General features: G+C 42.0%; 2 protein-coding genes across 2 annotated transcripts; one reads left to right on the forward strand and one right to left on the reverse strand.

The window, feature by feature from the left end:
• Positions 1-403: 403 nt before the first annotated feature.
• On the reverse strand, positions 404-4,006 carry LOC112156345 (tripartite motif-containing protein 16-like). Its single transcript, XM_024288592.2, has one exon. The coding sequence runs from the start codon at positions 3,455-3,457 to the stop codon at positions 1,829-1,831; it is 1,629 nt and encodes a 542-aa protein (XP_024144360.1). The 5' UTR covers positions 3,458-4,006; the 3' UTR covers positions 404-1,828.
• A 5,066-nt stretch (positions 4,007-9,072) lies between these two features.
• Positions 9,073-20,242, forward strand: rnf150b (ring finger protein 150b). The gene is made up of 6 exons (XM_024288784.2): positions 9,073-10,008; positions 15,585-15,835; positions 16,074-16,228; positions 17,642-17,738; positions 17,819-18,080; positions 18,156-20,242. Exons 1-6 carry the CDS (start codon positions 9,552-9,554, stop codon positions 18,272-18,274), a joined length of 1,341 nt encoding a protein of 446 aa, XP_024144552.1. The 5' UTR covers positions 9,073-9,551; the 3' UTR covers positions 18,275-20,242.
• The last annotated feature ends 2,850 nt before the right edge of the window (positions 20,243-23,092 follow it).

The following is a 23,092-nucleotide window of genomic DNA, read 5'->3' on the forward strand; positions in this document are numbered from 1 at the left end:
CGTTTCCAGTTCCCTCATCTCAACACGGAGTAAAGCTGCCCCAACACTGGTCTTCACCCTCCGGTGGATTCTCCTCCTGTACACCGCAGCAGTGGAGGAATCTTCCATCATTCCTGACGCCATCCGCCCTGCACTCGGACGCTTCAAAGGCTCCTCTCTCACGTCTGCTTCTGGATTTCTAAGTAAGAGATCACCATCACCCCAAGCGTGGAACCAGGATCTCCAAATAACTCTCTTTATCTGACTTTCAGGCTCACCTGTGCATCTGGCGGCCCACTCAAATATTCTACCTTCCTAATAAACACTTTAATTGTGACCTGTGTTTGCTCTGTTTTGGGTTGTCCTCCTCACTCCCTAACAAAATGAGCCTCCAGGAATGTTACAGTCATTGAGTCAATAAAGTCTATTGACTGAATCTGGATACAAAATATCACACACAGATTTCATGTTCATTTCATGTTAGTTTTATTTTTTGTTATAAGTTTCTTTACATTTAAAGAACAAAGCAGGACATGATTAATAATTAACAGAATTATTGTTTACAGAATTCATCAATTACAGCAAAACAGTTTCTCATGAATAAATGAATACATGTAAAAGTGAGATTAAACTGTTTCATGACTGAACAGGAAGGAGTTTATTTGTAAGTATCCCCACTGGTCTTTAACAATGTACAGACTATACCTGGGGTCCACTTCTATAAAGACACATTATTACAAGAATTTGAGTAAATGTGATAATTAATATGTTGGACATTATTCTTTTTTTTTACAGTTATTCAAAATTCCAACAATTCAATGAAGCCGAAGAGGCAAAAAACAGAAATGAGTTATGTAATGTCATTTCATGATGAATGAGTGACTAAGATTAGCTTTACAGCTACTGCGACTCACGCAGCACTTTCCAGCAAGATATCACTCTGGATGTGGCTGGTCTTTTCTGAGCTCAAAGTAAAAGTAAAACCATGTTAATTATTGTGGGCAGCCATAATGCAGAGATAGAGCGGCCAACCTCTGATAGGAAGACTGCCGGCTCAAACCCTTCCTCATCCACCCATGTGTTGAAGTACCAGTACTCTAACCTTGTACTGGACGCGATACCAGATGCGGTACCTGACCCGAACCGGTACCGGCATGAACTGGGCCATGACACTGTACCAAGCACAAACTGGTACCAGGTTAGGGTAACGGTACTGGATTAAGGTACTGGTGTACTCCACGTCCGGGTACTGGACCAGTTACGGTTCGTAACCTTGAGGTTGATCCACGTCAAAACTCGATGAATTGGGGGACACCCAAAAACGTCAAAAAGTGGAGGAGGTCCTTAACCGAATGTTAGTATGTCACGAGTTGGAAGTCAGAATGAGTTGTTAGGACTCGATCTGGACCAAATTAAGCAGACTCGGACCAGAACAAATCATTTTCAAGTCTAAATACATACCAAGGCTTAAAGACTGTGAAACCAATTATGCTATTTCTGTTGACATATAATTAGCATTGTGTCTAATTTTTGAAATGTTCCTACTGATTTTATCATCAATGTTACCTATCTCTGTGGTCTGTGACATTGTTGGATCTAGAGTCTTACCCATCAGTTTATTCCTCTTTACATGTTCTATTGACTGATTCTATAACAAAATATGAAACTTTTAGTCTCTGACAAAATGCTTTGATCACAACGATATACACTTGGTTTTCAAAATATTCAGTCTAACCTTGCTTTCTTCCAAACGATCACAAGAAGTTCTCAACAATCAAACTCAAGAACCATCAAAACATCAACATGTTGACGTCAGCGGTGAGTTCTAACCAAGACTTGGAACCAGAATCTATTTCAGTTTGATGAACTCAGCTGAATCTCCAACAGTGCCAAACCGGAATCCAGCGTGGAGCGGCTGAGTGAAGGTGGTCTGGACTCTGTGGAGTAGAGTCATGGTTTCAGAGACGCTGTAGAAGGCCAGAACACCTGCTCCATGGTCCAGGTACACCCCCACCCTGGAGGAACCGGGACCCGAGACGGGAGTACGCACTTTGTTGCACCAGAATCTGTAAAGATCGATCCCACAGTACAGTGACCAGGATCGGTCATTACATCCAAACAAGCAGTTGTCTGATCTGGGAGTGTCTCCGTACGCGACTGTTACATAAACGGCTTCTCCTCGCCATTCCACCTCCCAGTAGCAGCGTCCGGTCAGATGTTCTCTGCTCAGAACTTGAACACAAGCAGTGAATCTGTCCGGATGAGTGTAATGATAACGTTGTTGTTTCATCACTTTTGCTTTTCTGTTCCCCTCAGATAACAACAGATACATGTTTGCTGTGTTTGGATCCAGTGTGAGTTCCCTTGAATATTTCAAGAAGTCATTCCTGCTCTTTGGCTCTTGATTTGGTGGTAACACATCAATTATAGCCTCAGTCATGGAGATGTTTTCCAGTTTGGCCGTCAGGAGCTCCTGTAGTTTGTCTCTGGTGTCTGATGCAGCTTTTGTCACCTCCTCAAAGAACCTCAGAGGACAAACCGGGAGGCCGGATGAGTGTGTGGACTGACTGAGAGCTGACAGTGAGGAGTATCTGTGCAGGAACTGGCTGTGGTCCTCTGTGTGTGAGAGTGTCTCCATCTCTCTGTCTTTGCTCCTCAGATCTCTGATCTCCTGCTCCAGCTCCTCCTGGAGATCCAGGACTCGACTCACTTCAGCTTCCTGCTGGGATCTGATCTGCTGCGTCACCTCAGAGCTTCTTTTCTGAAGGAGACGGATCATCTGGTTGAAGATCTCCTCGCTGTCCTCCACTGCTTTGTCAGCAGAAGTGTTGATGTTTTCCACCTCCTGCTGGAGCTCCTTCATATCTTTCTCTCTGGACTCGATCCTCTGCTGGACTTCTAGTCGAGTCTCCCCGAGCTTCTTCTGCTTCTCTGTGAATTCAGCTGCTGCTGAGACCGTCTCGTGGTTTTTGTGTTCATCCATCAGACAGAGATAACAGATACACCTCTGATCAGTGCGACAGAAGATCTTCATCACCTCGTCGTGAAGAGAGCAGACGTTCTGATGTAGATTCCCGGACGGTCCGACCAGCTTGTGTTTCCGTAGAGCTGGAACATCGGAGTGAAGTCGGAGATGTTCCTCACCGTAGGAAGGACTCGTCTTGTTCCCAGAAGAAGCATAACTGGACACACCTTGATGTCCAGCGTAGTAGAGACCAGATCTAAGTTCAGTCTTCTTCAGTTCCTCCACCAACTCTGCTAACATGATGTTTTTCTCCAGAACCGGCCGGGGACTGAAAGTCCTCCTACACTGAGGACAGCTGTGGGATCCCCTCTCATCCTCTTTATCCCAATAGTTCTGGATGCAGCTCATGCAGTAGCTGTGTCCACAGGGAACGGTCACCGGATCCTTCAGTAGATCCAGACAGATGGAACAAGAGAAGTTCTCTTGGTTCAGCCGAAGTCCTGGCGGTGCCATTTCAGCTCAGAGAAAACGACTGAGTGAGATTCTGTGCTATCAAATTTATAATGATGAACTTTGGTCTGAAGAATTATATAAGAGCCACGCCCACCTCCCAACTGTTATTATAACGTTTCCGGAACAAGGATATAAAGCAGAGGCAGGAAGTGGTCTAAAAACGAGTCTCAGTTCATTCGTTGTAAAGTCCTCTGAAGGTCATTGCTCACTTTCTTGAATAGCACTTTGACTTCTTGAATTGTCAGATTGCTCAAAACAGTCAATATATTTTATCCTACAAATATATTCAGACAAATGTTGGTGCCATTCTTGAACTTCTCTAAACCAAATGTACTTTGTAAAGCTCATTTGCTGAAGTGCGGCTTACTTTATTTCTTTTGAATATCTTTGTCTTTTTTACCCATAGGAAATGAATAGAATCAAGCTATTTCCCATGATTCCTGAAACAATTACCAACAATTAGTTTGCTAGAGTTCATTTTTGTTGGGGTCATGGTCCCGACTGAAGAAGACCCGTGTTTCAGTGGTAAAATGATGCTAGCATCATAAGGCTAACAAATTAAGCAAACAAACGTTCAATGGAAATTTATCATCAGGAGTTCGCTGGATATGATGCCAATTGAACCCTGTTGTCTAAATTCCAAGTCAACTGGAAAGTTGTGTAAGCCAGTAGATTTTTAAAGGCGATACAGCTACGAGCCATGCTAACGCTAACATGATAACCACCGACCGTTACAGAGTCAAAGATGGGCGGGGCTTCATACTGGAGCTGCAGAGCTTGATGACGTGAGACCTCTAAAATGACGTGGGACTTACACCAGTTGACCAATCACAAAATTCAACTGTAATACCTCGTTTCAACCTGTAGGGGGCAGCACACAGGCGGTTTTTGACTCTATTTCAGGAAGTTTATTTTATATTGTCAAGAATGAGGCAAAGACCAACAGACAAAAACGTTAATTTAGTGTTTGGTTACACTCCTGTCTATGACCCTCTACGGACCGGGACAATCCAAAAACCTGTACGGATCCTAGAGGTGCATACGACTCAGGCAGGGGTCTGCAATCTTTAACAATAAAAGAGCCATTTGGTCCAGTTTGTTACAGACCAGAACCCAACGAGAGCCACAAAGTCTCACAATATTTATGCGTTTTCGTCAGTTAAACATTTATAAATGTGACTTAAATATTACAAAAATTAAACTACAACAGTGTCTGTATATTTATATGTATTGCAGTTGTAACTTTTTTAACTTTTGACACCAGTGCACAGTAGTTCCTTTCAAAATAAAACCCACTCATCCTGCTGCAGCAGCTTTGTCTAAATTTAAAGAAGCAAATGTATTTTTTCCCTTCTGACTCTCAGAGATAAACATTTTAATATAATCTACATTTATATAAAAACAACGAAAACTAAATTTAAACATTTAGGACAAACTGTGGTGTTTATTGTAATTCTCTACAATGTGAGGCACAAAACACACAACTCTAAATCAAAATCAATCATTTTGCACACTTTAGCATAAGTTACCAACTAAAACAACGTTTAGAGGCTTTTATTTGACTAACTATGAATTAAAAACAGATTTAAAGAACATTTCTAAAGAATTTCAGACAGTAAACTAAACTTTTTTTTCTTAGTTGTTTGACATGCTGGAAATCTAAGCAGAAATGACAACCTTTAAATAGCTACTCTATTATGTATTCAATCATTAGCATTTTTCATTAAAGCTAAAGAGCCTCAATAAAGGGATAAAAAAGCTGCATGTGACTCCGGAGCTGCGGGTTGCAGACATCTGGACTGAGGCATCACATTGATTAGATTTTTAAGAACTTTTTTAGCAAATAGGTTAAATGTTTGATTGACTGATTAAGCTCTTCACCAGAGTTGATATTTCCTGATTATTATTTCAGTTTGAGGATCTCCGCTGAGTCTCCCTCAGCGTACAGCCACAGTCCGGCGTGGAGCGGCTCAGTGAAGGTGGTGTGGACTCTGTGGATCAGAGTCATGGTTTCAGAGACGCTGTAGAAGGACAGAACACCTGCTCCGTGGTCCAGGTACACCCCCACCCTGGAGGTCAGAGGAGCTGAGAGACGAGTCTCTTCATTGTTGTGGCAGAACGTGTAACTCTTGGTGCAACCACGCAGCGCCCAGGATCTGTCGTTGGACCCGAACAAACATGCATCAGAACTTCCTGCTCTACTGATGTTCTTGTAAGCAACTGCAACACAAACTCCGCCCCTCCGCTCCACCTCCCAGTAGGAGCGTCTGCTCAGACTCTGCACGCTCAGGACCTGCTTAAAAACCGTGAATCTGTCTGGAGGGTCGCTGACACTCAGTGGTTGTTTCACCACCGCTGCCTTCCTGCTTCCGTCAGACAACAGCAGACTCGGGTTTGCTGAGTCCGGATCCAGCTGGATCTCATCTGCAAACAGCAGGAACCTGACTCTGGTCTTTGGCTCCTGCTCAGCCAGGAAGACGTCCACATCAGCCACCGTCAGGGAGATGTTTGAACCCTCCTCGTCCAGGAGCTTCTCCAGTTTGTCTCTGGTCTTTGACACAGCGGCTCTCACCTCCTCGAAGTACCTCAGAGGACGAACACCTGAAGGTGTCGACATCTGCTCCAGCTCCTCCCGAAAACCCTGGAGTCGACTCAGTTCAGCTTCCTGCTGGGATCTGATCTGCTGCGTCACCTCAGAGCTTCTTCTCTGGAGGAGACGGATCATCTGGTTGAAGATCTCCTCACTGTCTTTCACTGCTTTGTGAGCAGAAGTGTTGATGTTCTCCACCTCCTGCTGAAGCATCTTCACGTCTTTCTGAGGGACTTGTTATCGAGTCTCCTCTGGTTTCTTCTTCTTCTGCTTCTCCGTTCTTCCAGCTGCTGAAACGGTCTTGTGACTTTTATGTTCATGCAGAGATAACAGATTGCTGATTACAGAAGGAACAAAAGGATCAAGAATGCCTTTTCTTGCTGCCATGACGTCATTAGAAAAGTTGTTTTGTGTCTACACGTGACTTTTATCCTGAAATATTTAAAATTTAAGTTTGAAAAAAACAAAAATCTGAGAGCAGAAATCTAAGATATTGATCCCCTGTTCAAACAAACTCACATAAGATTACATTTCTCTGGTCCCAAAACTCCAACTGCGACTTTTTTTATTATGTAATATTTCTTTAGAGGTTGGAGAAGTGTTCCAAAACGTCAAATCTTGTCCTATCCTTTCACCTCTCAGACCTTTTATTAGACAAACTCCACTGAGGTTCCACAAATTCAAATACATTTATTTTTTATTGAACCGAAAGGACTACCTCAGGTTCTGTTCCAGCTAATTACAGAGCAACATGATAGAAATTCATCCAAAACACAATTTTAACTAGAATGCCCAAATAAGAAATTCCGTGGGTTTAGTTTAGTGTTTATTCTTCCCTCAGTGGGAATTAATGTGACAATACAGACAGATTTATCTGCACAAACAACAAACCACGACAGATAAACACAAACATCACTGCAATGACGGAACCATGGCTAAAATATTTACTGCATTATATTGTTTAATTCACATAAATAGTTGCACGTGTCTTTGAGTGAATGTGTGAAATGTGTCTGCATTCTTCTGAGGTAACAGTGTTGTGTAACAGTGTTGTGTGTGTCTGTGCGGGCAGAAGACATCTGATATTATCAGTGAACTCAGACAAAACAAGGACGTTCAGCAGAAAGTTTGACTTCAAGATCTTTATTGTTCCTCTGAGATCCAGACGGAACACGAATGCAGCACCGACTCGATGTGTGTGTGTGTTTGTCTGTGTATATTTATGTGTGTGTTTTTATTTTTAGTGTGTTTATATATGTGTGTGTTTTTTGTCTGTTTTTGTGTGTTTCTGTGAGTTTGCCTACAAATGTGTTTCTTTATACGTGTGGGTTTTGAGTGTATTATATGTGTGTTTCTGTGTTTGTCTCTATGTTTATTTTGTGTTTCTGTGTGTTTTTCTACGTGTCTGGGTTTATTTTTGTGTGTTTTCCATGTTTGCATTTGTGTGTGTTTATTTTTCTGCGTTGGTGTGAGTCTTTATACGTGTGTGTTCTGTGTGTGTTTTTATGTGTGTTTAGTTTTTGTGTGTTTGCTTTCATGCGTCTTTTGTGTGTGTTTATTTTTGTGTTTGTCTATGTGTGTGTTTGTGTGTTTAGTTTTGTGTGTTTGTCTACATATTTGTGTGCCTGTTTATTTTTATGTGTTTGTGTGTGTTTGTCTGTGTGTATGTTTGTGTGTGTTTCTTTTTTGTGTTTGTGTGTGTGTTTATTTCTTGTGTGTTTGGGTCTGTTTGGCTACGTGTGTGTGTATTATTGTGTGGGTTCTGCTTGTCTCTGAGAGTGTATGCATGTGTTTCTAGGTGCTTTGTGTGTTTGTGTTATAGCCTGTGTTTTGTTTAATAGTTTTAAAAAAAAATTGTAAACACACAATCCTACTCTGTTCTTCTCTCTTTTCTTTTCTGTCTGATCCAACAAAAAAACGTGAACAATTTTTGTTTTCTTTTACATTTGCGTATATTTAAATACAAAAAATAAAGTTTATTCTCAGTTACAAAAGAGGTTTATACAAATATACTCCTCGTATTTCAGAACATTCATAACCCGAATTGCAACAATTTTCTTTATGCTTGTGTTATTTGGTCTTTGTTTTTGACCATTGCGCTTTGTCTCCCCCTCCTGGTGGAAGGTGCTCTATGGTGACGAAAAAAAAGCTTCACCTTTACACACTTTTACATCTTCTAACCAACAATCTTAGGTCCTGTATTGGAGCCTTGAGTTAAAAACAACTAGACTGTCAGATTTTCAGGAGGAAGTGAAGAGAAAAGGGAAAAAATCACACATTAGAAAGAAAAAAAAATGAAGATATTTTTCCACTCAAAACCATACATGGGAATTGAACGATATATCTGGATCTTCTGGACATCAGTCCTTCTCTTTAAATTCCTTGTCAACATTTCTTCCATCACTCAAAGTTCTCTGAATAACTTATTTACCTGAGTACACTGGCTGATCATCCACTCTGGCTCACTGATATTATCAGAATACATATTATTTTAAAGTTATTGATTTATTTATTAAAGCTACATAAATGTAACACTTAAATGTCACTGGTAGGCAACAATAATTTAAAAAAGAGTAAATCTGTTAATGTCAGTTGTTAAAGAGAAATAAATAGTGCTTTTCTGTCTCTAAAAATAAAAATAATAAATTGTGTTTAAGTTGGTATTTTCATTTATGCGTTTACAGTTGTATGTTTTGATTCTGGATAAAAATGAACCTCAAATTGATTTCAATATTGAAGTTAGTTTCTTCAATGGCCACTAGGTGTCAGTATCACTGAACTTAGTTAAGTTGTAGTTACCGGAAATTCAAATTTTACAGCTTTCTCAATAAAACATTCATCTTGTGTTTTGCTTTGTTTTTTCCTAAAACAAAACGCTTTCGAAAACCATTAAACCATGAAATACTTTTATTTGTTTGAAAATGCGAAAAAACTTGTTTGTTAAAATGTTTTAAACAGATGTGGAAGAATATCGCTCTCCGAAGAAGAGGAAAAACTCTTATTTTTTCGAGCCCAGACCGGAAGTGGAACGTCTAAGTCGCTTTAACGGGGGACGTTGGCCGAGTCAAAACAATGCAGGTTAGCTAGCGTGTTGCTGCGCGCAATTTGGGGTTTAAAGAGCAAATAAACGATTACCTTCCATCTTAGCGACGCATTGGGTTCCCTTTAGTGTTTTTCTTCGTTTGGGTTCGGTCACGACGTCCCTGTGGATGAGTTAATCTCCGTGTTTTCCGCGTTTCGGACTCCACCGTGGGTGTTTTTGTTTTGACCACGGCTGCAGATGGAAGCAGAGACGGCTAGCATGATGCTGCTCGGGAGTCCGACGCCAGGGGAAGGGAGCGGCTGAAAAATAAATAAAAACGAGGCAAAAGCGTGAGTTATATTGACGTTTTAAATAAAGTCTCGTTTAGTTCTAAGATGGTGGAGTAGACGTCCCCGGAGTCCACGCTGTCGCGTTCCTCCCACCTACCGAGGAACGGCTCGCGCTCACCGGGGAGGACCACCATGGCCCCGGGCTCGCTGGTGGCGGCCTGCCGCAGCCTGGCCCTCTCCACCTGGCTGCTCTCCTTCTGCTTCGTCCACCTGCTGTGCCTGGACTTCACCGTGGCGGAGCGGGAGGAGTGGTACACCGCCTTCGTCAACATCACCTACGTGGACCCGGCCACGTCCGAGCTGCGCACCGACAGGACGGAGTGCGGCCGCTACGGGGAGCACTCCGTCAAGCGCGAGGCCAAGGGGGTGGTGGTCCTGCCGGCGGCCCCGCTGGACCGCCAGGCCTGCGACCCGCACACGCGCTTCGCGGTGCCCGCGCAGGCCGTGCCCTGGATCGCGCTGATCGCCCGGGGCAACTGCACCTACAAGGACAAGATCCGGCACGCGGCCGCGCATAACGCCACGGCGGTGGTCATCTTCAACGTGGGCTCTGCCAATGCCAACGACACCATCACCATGCCCCACCAAGGTAAGCTGCCCCCCCACCAGGAAATATTCACATCTGAGCCAACAGGAATCACACGTGGAGTGCCCCAGAGCTCCATCCTGGAGCCACTTCTATTTAACATTGGCATGTTCTCACTGGCCCAGGCTCTAACAACATTAGTTACCATAGCTATGCCGATGACACACAGATATATATTACATTGACACCAGGAGACCGAGGCCCTGTAACACGCTGAAGTTAGCTTATGATTCACAGCTTCCGATTCACAAGAGCACTAAAGTAACATTCTGCTGTATTTTTCACTCTTGGACCACCAAAAAACATCTGTTCAAAAGCAGCTGGACCTAGACTGCTCAAACCTGGATTAAAGTATGCTTTATAGAGTAAAGAATACATTAAAACAGTTTATGATTTGTGAAAGCTTTATTTGATTAGTGAAAATGTGAAACAAGATGATTTCATGTAATTGATTTATTCAAATTAAATTGATATATTTATAACTAATAACCGCCTATTGTTTTGGGGTGAGCTGAATTGTAGAGCAGAGTGTACTGTATTCAGGCAGTCACAAAATCAGCCTATTATCATCTCAAAAATATCTCAAGGATTAAAGATCTGATGTCTAAGCAGGACCTGCAGAAACTAGTGCATGCTTTCATCTTTAGTTGACTTGATTACTGTAACAGTGTTTTTACAGGACTACCAAAAAAATCCATCAGGACTGGTTACCTGGTTACACTGGTTACCTGTCTGTCAGAGGATAGACTTTAAAGTTCTGTTACTGGTTTATAAAGCTTTGAATGGTTTATCACCAAAATACATGACTGACCTCCTGACCCAGTATGTACCAGCCAGACCTCTCCGGTCATCTGGATCCGGTCTTTTATCAGTTCCTAGAGTCAGAACTAAACATGGAGAAGCAGCATTCAGCTTCTATGCTCCACAGATCTGGAAAACCTTAGATCTGTGTAAACCAAAAACACTCTGTTGGTAAAGCTTGTATCAGTGTCGTAGCCGCTACTATCATCAGGCCACAAGCACCCTGCTCTGCTCCATTCTGATGTGTCCACTTGTTGTCCAAAAGGTGCATTAATGTCTTTGGGTTTTTTTTTTTTCGTCTGAGTTGGCATCTGGCTCATAACTGTATGGCTGCATAGCTCCGATAGTATTCTGTCAGGGGTATGAGGGACTGGGAAGTGGGGACGGGCTTACTGGTCCTTTCCACAAAGAACTTTTAATGAACTGTGTCCTAGTAAACAACGAGAGTTTTTTATTTTATTTATTTATTTATTTATTTTTGGCTAAAAACAGCATTAGATCAAAAGAAGACTGGACTGGGACTTAAATCACATCACAAGCTGAACTTTGAAGTTAATAGATTCTTTTGTGGAGTTAAACTGTGTCAAACCAATAAATCCAGACACTGAAGGAGAAGTTTGATCATCGACGGTTCTTCATATCTGGTTTCTTCACTAAATCAGATCAGCAGCTGCTTTTATAAATCAATTCATCGCCCTTTGTTGTTTCTTGGAGTCACACTTTGACATTTGACCTTTTTAAAATTTGATCAGTAGCCTTCATAAAGTTATTGTCATCTGCTGGAGGTGGAAAACCTCTGATTATTGTTTGGGCGTTTGTCCAGTTTTTTTTTTATTTATTTGAGCAGCGTGAACCCAAATGGGAAGTCAGGAAAAACACAGCTGACCAACTTTAAATTTAGAACAGGGAACCAAAGCTGTTTTTGGTTTCCTTGTTAGTTTCATCTTTACTTTTTAGACTGTAGAAAACAGTCATGGATACATTTGACATGCAAACAAATTCAAAGTTCTCTTTGATTCTATTTATGCTTGTTCACTTAATCTGATCTATCCAGAACGTCAAAAGTCACTCCTTTGTACACAAACCTATCTGCTGTGTGAAATCAGAGTTTCTCTGAAACCAAGAAAGAGTTTTTCTCTTTCTTTTAACGCCAACAGTCTGATATCTGAAGGTTCTTTTGAACTCCTTATGTAATGGTTAACAGAATTTGTATTTTGGAGGATCTATTAAAAACACACGAGGTAGTAATGGTGTCAGAGTTACTGGATTCTAGGATTATGTTAGTACTGCAGCATCTTTATCATAGAAGTATTACTGTACCAGTGTTGGTATTGCAGTATTCTAGTATCGGTGTACATGGAATAGTATTTTTCCAGTGTTATTAATGCAGTTTCAGTAGTAGTTTTGCAGTATTGTTAGTATTATAGTCAGTGTTAGTTAGGACTGGAACAACTAATCAACAACCAATCGACTATTAAAATGGTCCACGACTAATTTAATAGTCGATTAGTCGTTACTTTACATTGAGAGTGTAGTAAAGTTGAACAAATTTGTGAGCGTTCAGCACCAAAAAATGTAATTTTGTTATATTTGAGTCAGTAAAAAGAAAACTTTATCTTTAGTGAAAAAAGTTCAGATGCCGACCTCATTGATTTAATTTGTTTTAAACTAATGAAGGACAGAAGGTGCATGTTTCATTAAAAGTTTAAAAACTATCATCTTGTCTTTATTTTTAGTTAGTTTAAAACTAATGATGGTTAAGATGTATGTTTTACATCTACTTTATGCATGACCTGATTAGTCGACTTATCGGAAAAAATAATCGGTGATTAGTCGACGATTAAAATCCCTTGTGGCAGTTCTAGTTGGAAAGTACGCGCCAGAGTTTTTATATATAAATATAAAAAAAAAAAAAAAAACAGCCGCATCCACTTTGAAATTAGTCATCGACGATTTTAATATTCAACATAAACATGAATTGTTGACTAATCATGACAGCCCTACTGAAGTTAAATCCAGCCACTGTGACCCCAAATCATGACCAAAAACACCCAGATGTGTTTTATCGGAAACATAAGTGACAGTATTTATACAGGTGGGCGGGGTCACAATAACAACACTGCGTGAATTGACACTTTACTTAGGGGCAAAAAGGCAATTGTGAGAAGAGATTGTTACTCTTTTTAAATTTAAAAAATACAACCAGATGACAAATCAAATGCTTATCGTTGTCGCCCCCTGATCTAGACTCTGAGAATATTAGAAAGTTCTGATGTTCTCACATCGTCTCCTCATGCTGGAGTTAAAGCTCTGAAACTTCCAGTCAGATCTTCTGTTTGGAAGCTGAGGTTTCTTTGTGGTTTGAAACCCCCTTTTGGGTAGTTTTGTCCTCTTTGGGGTAACACGAGGTCACTTTTCTGCTGAGTCAGGCCTCAGTCACATGAAGACCTCAGATGTGAGTCAAAAGCTGCTGTGATGAGGAGCTGCAGATTCAGCTGAGCTCTGCAGAAACCTTCATCAGAGTGAGGAGAAACAACCAGAAGCTTCAGACGTGATCCGAACTTTACGCTCCAGTGTTGCAGTTAGGATCGTCTCAGCTTGTTCTCCGCTGAACTGTACAGAGTTCATGTTAGTGAAGGCTTCTCCAGCGTGGTGATGAAGTCTCCAGCAGGTTCTGGTTCCTGCAGACGTTCTGCGTCGCTGACAATCCAAACGATGTTCCTGCTTCTTTTTTGACAGATTCCTGTGTCACAGATGTTCTTCTGTGGCTCCAGAGAGGATCTGATTCATGCAGATAAAGTGTTATTGTTGGGCGGTTGAAGATTATTGATGACATCAGTGATTCAAGTTTTCATCTTTTAAATACTAAATCAAAATACAAAATATTTTAGTTTTTAATTGTAGCTGAATTTTGAGTAACAGACTGATGTCAAAGTGTGTGTACACGTCCACATGAACCTGTTGGTACATGTGTTTATGAGTATGTGCACAGGTGTGTGAATACATTTTTGTGTATTCTTCTCTTCCTTTTGTCTGTGCCCATATCTGTGTGTGCGCGCAGGTTAGTCGGTCAGTGAATTGTGTATTTGTGTTTTCATGTGCGTTTGTGTAAATTTGTGTGTGCATTCCTCTGTTTGTATGTGAGTGATTTGTGTTGGCAATTGTGTGAGGGTGTATTTGTGTGTGTGCATATGTTTGTGTGTACATACTTGTGTGCACGTGGATGATGTATTTGTGTTTCCATGCGTGAGTTGTTAGCATGTTAGTGTTTGTGTTTTTTATGTGAATTTGTGTGCATCTGCCTGTGTGTATATGGATGGTTTTGTGTATTTGTGTTTGCATTTGTGCATGTGTGTACATGTGTGTGTATTTATCTATTTGTGTCAGTGCATGTGAGTGTTTGTAATTGCATATTTGTGGAAGTGTGTTTGTGTGTACACACCTGTGTGCATGTGGTGATTTATTTATGTGTATCCATCTGTGAGTTGTTGGCCTTTTAGTGTTTTTGCGTGTTTATGAAAACTTGTTAACGTGTTTGAAAGTACATGTTTGCATCTGGGGTTTTTTGTGCATTTGTTTTTGCATGTGTGAATTGAGGTATGTGTTCTTGTGTCTTTGTTCGTGTATTTATCTGTATGTGTGAGTGATTTGTGTTTGCATGTGTGTGGGAGTTTTGTTATGTGTGCGTGTATATTTTGTGTGTGCATACCTTTGTGCATATGGGCAATTTTTGTATTTGTTTCCATGTTTGAGTTGTTTACATGTTGTGCGTGCATGCTGCTGCTTTTGTTTTTGTATGTGTGAATTTGTGTATGTGTGTATTCATCTGTGTGTGTGGGCGCTCGGGGTTGATTTGTGTACCCTGTGTTTACAGGTTTGTGTGTTTGGATTTGTATATCCATGAGCGTATGTGTTTACATATGAATGCCGTTGTGTCTTTGTGTTTGTATCTAACTATTTGTGTGTGTATTTATCTGTTTTTGTCCGTGTATGTGAGTGATTTATGTTTCCGTGTGTGTCTATGTTTTATTTGTGTGAACGTACTTGTGTACACGTAGATGATTGGTATATTTTTGATTCCATGTGTGAGTTGTTGGCATGTTTGTGTTTTTGCGGGTTTGTGTATTTGTGTGCATGTGTGTGTATTTGTTTTTGTATGTGTGAATTTGTATATGTACCTGTGTGTGTATTCATCTGCATTTGTGTGTATGTGAGTGATTTGTGTGTGTGTTTTATTTGTGTGTACATAGTTGTGTGCCCGTGAGTAATTGATATATTTGTGTTTATATGTGTGAGTTGTTAGCATGTTGGTGTTATTTGTCTGTTTATGTGAATTTGTGAATGCATGAACGTGTGTTCATGCGGATGTTCTCGTGTGTGTGCATATTGTTGTATGGGTGTACTTGTGTGTGTATGCATATGTGTGTGTGTCTGTGTGTGTACTTGTGCATTGAACATGAGAGGGCCGTCTGTGAGTCTGAATAAATGTGGCGGTTTGTCATTAAATCCAGTGGGATTATAATAATCCAGGAGCTCTCCTCTGTTTACATAATCCACTGAGCTGGAACAAAGCCCGGCTGATCCACGGCGGCAGGCGCCATATTTAGAGACTCAAGTCTCCGGTGGGGAGGGGGGAGTTGCCATGGCGATGGTGTGATGAACTGATATCCCTCAGTATCTTTTTAATGGTTTAATCTCTTTACCGCTGGATTTACACCACTGGGGGGTCAGAGGGTCTCCTTAAAGAGGAGGAGCCTAACGGCGTCTCTGCTCTTCAGGTACGGGGGACGTGGTCGCCATCATGATCCCTGAGCCAAAAGGCCGTGAAGTGGTGTCCCTGCTGGAGCACAACATCACGGTCACCATGACGATCACCATCGGAACCAGGAACCTGCAGAAGTACGTGAGCAGGACGTCGGTGGTGTTCGTGTCCATCTCCTTCATCGTACTGATGATCATCTCGCTCGCCTGGCTTGTCTTCTACTACATCCAGAGGTTCCGCTACGCCAACGCGCGGGACCGCAACCAGGTACTTCGCAGGAACGGTCATCGGGCCAACGGGGGGTTCAGCGGATCAAACAACCTCCTGCTGGGACAGAAAATAAACATGAATTCAGTTAGCATTTGTAAGAGAGAACCCAACAGACAAATAGAGGAAAAGAAACACTTTCTGTCTCCTTTTCAGAGCTTTAGCATCAAGTTTCAGGAACATTTTGATCACTGAACCTCTGATCTGAAAGAATTAAATCCTGTCCCGTCATTTTCAGCGCCGTCTCGGCGACGCAGCGAAGAAGGCCATCAGCAAGCTGCAGGTCCGCACCATCAGGAAGGGCGACCAGGAGACGGAGGCCGACTTCGACAACTGCGCCGTCTGCATCGAAGGCTACAAGGCCAACGACGTGGTCCGCGTCCTGCCCTGCAGGTAACCGCCCCACAAACCCAACCAGAACCTAAAACCTCCATCCAGAGGTCTGAAGTCCAGGTCTACCGGCTCCTCTGGTTCACATCCAGCAGAACTTCTGTTGGTCTTGATTTAATGTGGAGGAGGAGAGGAGACCTCCTCCGGTTCTTCTAAAGCAGATGTTCCACCTTCTCTCAAACCTTTGTGAATGTCTTTCAAGAGAACTATTCTAGTCGATCCATTCTAGTATAACTATTCTATCAGAACCCCTCTAGTATAGTTATTCTATCAAAACTATTCCAGTAGATTTCTTATTGTAGAATTATTCTAGTAATTCCATTCTAGTAGATTTATTCTAATAGATCCATTCTAGTAGTTATTCTATTTGATCCATTCTAGTATACCTATTGTAGCAGAATTATTCTAGAATATCCATTCTATTAGGATTATTCTTGTAGATCTATTAGTATATCCATTCTAGTAAAGTGATTCCATTAATCCATTCGAGTAGAGCTATTCGGTAGATCCATTCTAGTAGAATTCTTCTACTAGATCCATTCTAGTAGAATCATTCTAGTAGTTCCATTTTAGTAGAATTATTCTCGTTTATCTATTCTTATAGAATCATTCTAGTCGATCTATTCTAGTAGAATCATTCTAGCTGATCCATTCTAGTATGACTACTCCAGTATAACTGTAGATCTTTACTAGTATTATTATTCTAATCAAATTCTTAAAATTAGAACCATTCTATTAAAACTATTCTAGTAAAATTTCTAGTGGATCTCTTCTGATAGAACTATCTTGGTTAAACTTTTCTAGTCAAACTTTTCTAGTAGATTTGGTCTGGTAGAACTATGTTATTAGAACTATTCGAGTAGAAAATTTCTATTAGAACCATTCTTGTGTAACTATTCTAGTAGAGTTTTTCTAGTAGAATTATTCAAAGAATACAGATTAGTAGAATTAAACTCTCAGTAAATTATTGACTTCACCGTCAAAAAACTTCAGATTAAGAAGATCTTTTGATTATGACTTTTTCTGGAGTAAAAATTTATTTTTGAGTGTAATTCAATGAAATATTTGATTTATTACAATATTGTTGACTTTTCTTAAAGTAACACTGTAGTATTCTGTGAAGTCCTGTGAAGAACAGTTGATGTTCTACTTCCAGTCCAGTCTGAACGTCCCGCCTCCCCTCTCACCGTTCTCACACCTGATCCAGGTGATCGGCAGCAGACTGGACAGTCACCAAACCATCAGGCTCTTCAGAACCTCCTGAGTTCTCCAGAGCTTCAGTCCAAACCAATCACTTGCTGTAAACTAGTGTTAATCAGAACAAAGTGAAGAACCGGTTCTTCCTCTACCCAGAATCCTCTGTTTTCATCCTAAAATGGATTCAGGTAAATCCATCATTGTCTGGTTCCTTTGCAGACATTTGTTCCATAAGAGCTGCGTGGACCCCTGGCTGCTGGACCACCGCACGTGTCCCATGTGCAAGATGAACATCCTGAAGGCGCTGGGCATCGCGGTAAGTGCCGGCGCCCCGTTGGGCGGAGTTTATGGGAGGTGCTGAGCTGATGGTTGTGTGGCGCCGTCTCTTCCTCCCAGCTAAACGCCGACTGCCTGGACGACTTGCCTCTGGACTATGACATCGCCCTTGGCGGCGTGGGCGGGGTCGGCATGGGCGGGGTCGGGGTTATGGCTCTGGAGGCGGTGGTGTCCGGGGCGTCTAGCGACGGGACGTTAAGCGAAGGAGGATCGTCGGTGGTGCTGGACCCTGGCGTGCGGCGGGTGGGGCTCCCTCAGGATTATCCGGACTCTGATGTGCTGAGAGACAGTCCTTTGACCGCCACCACCGACACGCACACAGGTGACCCACTCCCAGGTTCTGGTTTCCTCTGGACCCTTGGGTTCTGTTGAGTAACAGTGCCTCTTCTTCCTCCAGGGGAACTCCAGCCAATGGGGGGCAGCACCTCCGTGGCATCCTTCGTCATCGCTGTAGAGACTGGTCTGTCCGACGAAGAGGGGTCTATGGAACCACCTCAGATGGGAGAAAAATCCTGAAAAAAGCACAACAGAACCAAACCAGAACCGGGCCAAATACAGACTAGAATCAGGGTTTGTTTCCCTTTATTGTCTGAGAGATTTCAGTGGCCCGACAGCCGACTGAAAACCTCCTGAACCAAACCTGACTGCACTTGACCCAGTTAAGCCTTTCACCTGGTTCTAAAGGGGACCCGATTGGAGTCATTGGTAATCCCAGAACCATCGCCGGGGCTCGACTGGGTTTTTAGCTTCGGAAAACGCCAAACTCAAGTGATCTTTGGGAGATGGATTTGAAGATTGGTGGATGAACCCAAACGGTCCGGTTTTGTTTCTAGAACTCTTTGGACTTCAGCTCTGACGTCGCCTCTTCTTTAAGCTCACCTCAGTGACAGTTCCATAGTGACTTGCAGTCCCTCATGTCAGATCCAGTTCTGTTGGTTTTGACCCCAAAGACTTTTGAGTTACCACAGAGGCCCCGCCCCAATTCTGAACGGTGTGGATCCAATTGGTTCTACGTTCTCCGGTGCCCGTTTGTTCCTGTTCTTGTTTGTGGGCTCTGGTTGGTCTCAGACAAGTCAGGCACCGGTTCCGGTCGTTTTACAAACCCATGGGTCGGTGTGTGTGGTACCGCCGCTCAACAACAGTATTGTGTCTTTTTTCCCTCCTGTCCTCCCAAACTTTACAGTTTTCTGGCTAAGTTTTCTTTTTGGTGCTCCGAACAACGATGACTTGAAGGGTGGGGGATGGGCAGCTACAGAGCGGAGACGGGTCAGAACATTTCTAAACTGGGAAGCACAGACGAAACGTCAACAAATCCACAACCCAAATTCTTTCAAGATGGCATCACAGCGGACACTGTGTGGCCTTCAGTCGCCTCAAACCAGATCTTCCGTCACCTTTCTAACACCTTCATCTTTGGACCGGACTATCACGTCTTCCCGCAAAGAACTTCTGTCGTTCTTTTTGCCTTTTGTTGCATTTTCTTGGAATTTTCCCTCAAAAATTCCACCCGGGAGCTGTTTTAGTAAGAACCCCTCCCCTAAAATTTTTAGTATCGCTTGTAACAATTTGGTCAAAATACTTCAGAACCGGCAAAGAAAACGCCTCAAATGATCCACAAAGTGACATACACCCCCAGAACTCTGGGAACCCTTCAGGTCCAAAAGTGTTCCTTCACTGTAGCCCCTCCCCCGGTCCCATCTGTTGCTGCGATGCTGCCTTTTAAACCCCTCCCCCAAATTTTAAGTATTAGTTGTAATAATTTGGTCAGAATGTTTCAGAAAATTTTAAAACCTCCACAAGAACTGGACCGGCAGAGAAAACGCCTCAAATGATCCACAAAGTGACGTACACCCCCAGAACTCTGAGAACCCTTCAGGTCCAAAAGTGTTCCTTCACTGTAGCCCCTCCCCCGGTCCCATCTGTTACCGTGATGCTGCCTTTTCAACCCCTCCCCCATGACAATCGAAGGTGCCAGCGTTCACCCGAGCCTCACCTCTGAGCCGGAACCAGACGAACAGAAGCTGTGAAGAAGACGTTTGTCCGCCAGCGTGTAAATATGATCGTTCCCGCCATCGGCCGCTCGACGCCGGGGGGTTGCGGGTGCGAAGCCTCCCTGGAGAGATTCAGATTGTCGTCTATTTTGATACCAGAGGAGATGTTTATTTTTGTAACAGCACAGACTGACCCCTGCCCCCTGCCTGCAGGAATCTGTTTGAGGATCAATGTGCCGATTGGTGATGGAGGCGGGATGAAAGGTCAAAGGTCAGCCAAAGCGTTCGGTTTCCTCTCTCTGTATATTTAAACCCATCGTAGACCCTCGGTTCTCCCCGAGGAAACCTCCTCACACCTCGTCCTGACTGAAGCTCCTCGTCGCCTCCCGTGTTGTAAAAGAACTCTATGATGAAGGTGCGCATGCACTCGCATTTGTACGTTTTATTGTTGAACGATGTTTTAATTAAAGATGTTTTGTGTCGTGAGCTTTAATCCAATCCACTTTATTTCACGTTTGCCATCTTGATTGCCATCAAGTGAAGTCAATTTAGTCGCCATGTCTTCGGGATACAGACGCCGCCATGTTGGAACCAGACGTCAGTTAGTTGTGATTGGCCCCATTGGTCTGATGGGACGTTTCTATGGCAACCACTATCCAATCAAGGGTGAGCTTGTTGAAAGATCACAAAAGATCTATCAAATGCTCCGCCTACTGTTATTGAGGCATCTGATTGGTCAGTTTATAACTTGAACTACAGAAAAAATATGTAAAACTTAGGATTTGCAAGAACATGTTAAAGTTTCTAGCCCGTTGTTGGGGCAAGTTAGGGTTTTCAAAGAAACGGCTGCAATTCGCAATTCTGCCACTAGGGACAGCAAAAGAAAAGAAATACGACATAGGAGATCAAGAAATAAACATTTCTTTCCAAGCTTGTGCCACGGCTGCTAGCGTCACTGCTACTAAGTTGCAATAAAAATAATTACTATAATAAAAATAGTCAAATGTCATTAAAAGATCGCAATGGCTCTAATAATAATAAGCGATTAGGCTACTAGGTTGGTTGAGGCATTTTTTCTGAGAAAAAAAACAAAGCTACAGATAGCAAGTTGGTATTCTATTATAATGTTTCTGGTCCGGTCCACTTGAGATCAGACGGGTTGAATGTGGCCTCCGAACCAACATGAGTTTGACACCGCTGATCTCACCGTTTGATGACTGTCACTTCAATAAGATCTTAGGGATTTGATTAAAGATTTGTTAGTGATACAAACAAATGTCCATCAAATGAGTCTGTTTTTATCGGTTAGGCGATGACATCTTAAGTTTTAATGGGATGAACTCCAACAATAGATGAATAAATCAAGCCTGGACACTGATATTGGTAAAGGGCTAGTCCACGATATAGCATTGGAGGGGGGGGGCGGAGAACTGTCTAGAATGAAGACACAACCGTCCGTGGTTTTAACCCTTAAACACTCGAGTTTTAGCCTTTATATTCTTTCAACTAGCATAACATTTCAACCATTTATCATAATTTCAGGTGATTCTCAAACGCAGAAAAGCGGCCTTGCATTGATATTTAACACTTTGATATTAGTACTTCACATCAGTATCAGGTTCATTTATAGTACCGTGTACTGACACAACTATTCAGCATCCCTGGCAGTGAGGTAGATCTTCCTAATTGCTGATGTGCCAAAGTTTTTGACAGTCGCCCTCTGATGATGTCATATCCTGTCTAGATCGTCTCCTTTTTAAGATATTCCATTAAAAAGTTACAAAAACCAACCCAGATGTGGTACCTCAAATGATTTTATGGATCGTAAAGAGTAGAACTAGATTAGAGAGAGTCTGATGGAAACCAAAGACTCTGATATTCCTGCAGAGATGATGGTAAGAAGATTTTACAAACTCATCTTTTCTTTCTTCGTCACATGGATCCTGGGTTGGTGTTTACTTCCTGTTTGAGTTTCTCCTTTTATTGTCATCTGCTGATTCTGATTTAGAATTTGGTCTGAGTATCCTCCCACCATCACTGTGACAATTATAAACTGGATCACATCAGTGACTGAAGAAATTACAGACATCACTTGTTCCTGAATCTGCTCATAGAAGATTGAATTTACCAATAATCAGGAAGATGGGCTTCGAATCAAGTAAAACTTTATTTATAAAACCAATGAATGAAAATGAAAGACGAAAATACAGCATTATGTAGGGATAGAGACCACAGACAGAGACCTTCAGAGGTAAAAATGTTAAATATTACTGCAGTTTCTGTTTCCAATACAGAGAGTAAAACATATAAATATATATTCTGCATTTAAATAGTTTTAGTTTTTCATGAATGGGATTATGAATTATTCAGTGAATTCAAATCATCTTAATAGTGAAGAGGTTTACACCTTTGAAATGATTTGATTATCAGGGCGGGTTCCTGGTTCAGACATGAGGCTGTTGTGGTGCTGGATGACCACAGGGGGGCAGCGCTGCAGCAGCGTTTTCTCCTTTCCCACAGCGTCTCTCCTCACTACACAGTCAGGTTTCTGACATTTAGATGTATCAGGAGACCTTCTTCCTCAGGGCGCTCTTCTGCAATCTCTGGACCTGAGAAAAAGTGACAGAAGTCATTAATTTTTTTTCCTGAGCTGAATAAAATGTTTAGATTTATTCTGCAAACTCCCCAGAAATGTGTTTTAAAACAATGTATTACATTTCCTCTGATCAAACATCTCAGAGTTCATCACGTTGAATCCATAAGAGAACCCTGAGAAAGAAAGTCATCTCTTCATCTGTTAAAGGTGAAGACTGGATCAGACCATGGATTGGTTCATAGATTAAACCAAGGATCAGATTATGGATCAGATCACAGATCAGTTCACAGATGAGACAGTGGATCGTATCATAGATCAGACCCTGGATCAGATGATTGATCAGACCTTGGATTGGTTCATAGATTAGATTATAGATCAGACTGTGGATCAGATCTTGATCAGATAATAGATCAGACTATGAATCGGTTCACAGATGAGGCCGTGGATCATATTATAGATCAGACAGTTGATCAGATAATAGACCAGACTGTGGTGGATCATATCATAGATTAGACCATGGATCAGATCATACATGAGATCATAGATTAGACTATGGATCAATTTATAGATAGTACAGTGGATTGTATCATAGGCCAGATCATATACTAGGTCATGGATCGTATCAAAGATCAGACCGTGGATCAGATGATTGAGCAGACCATGGATCAGATCATTGATCAGATTAAAGATCACACCGTGGATTGGATCATAGATCATACCATGGATCCGGTTATAGATCAGATAATG

Source organism: Oryzias melastigma, linkage group LG18, assembly GCF_002922805.2.
Source record: "Oryzias melastigma strain HK-1 linkage group LG18, ASM292280v2, whole genome shotgun sequence".
In the NCBI taxonomy this organism is placed as follows: domain Eukaryota; kingdom Metazoa; phylum Chordata; class Actinopteri; order Beloniformes; family Adrianichthyidae; genus Oryzias; species Oryzias melastigma.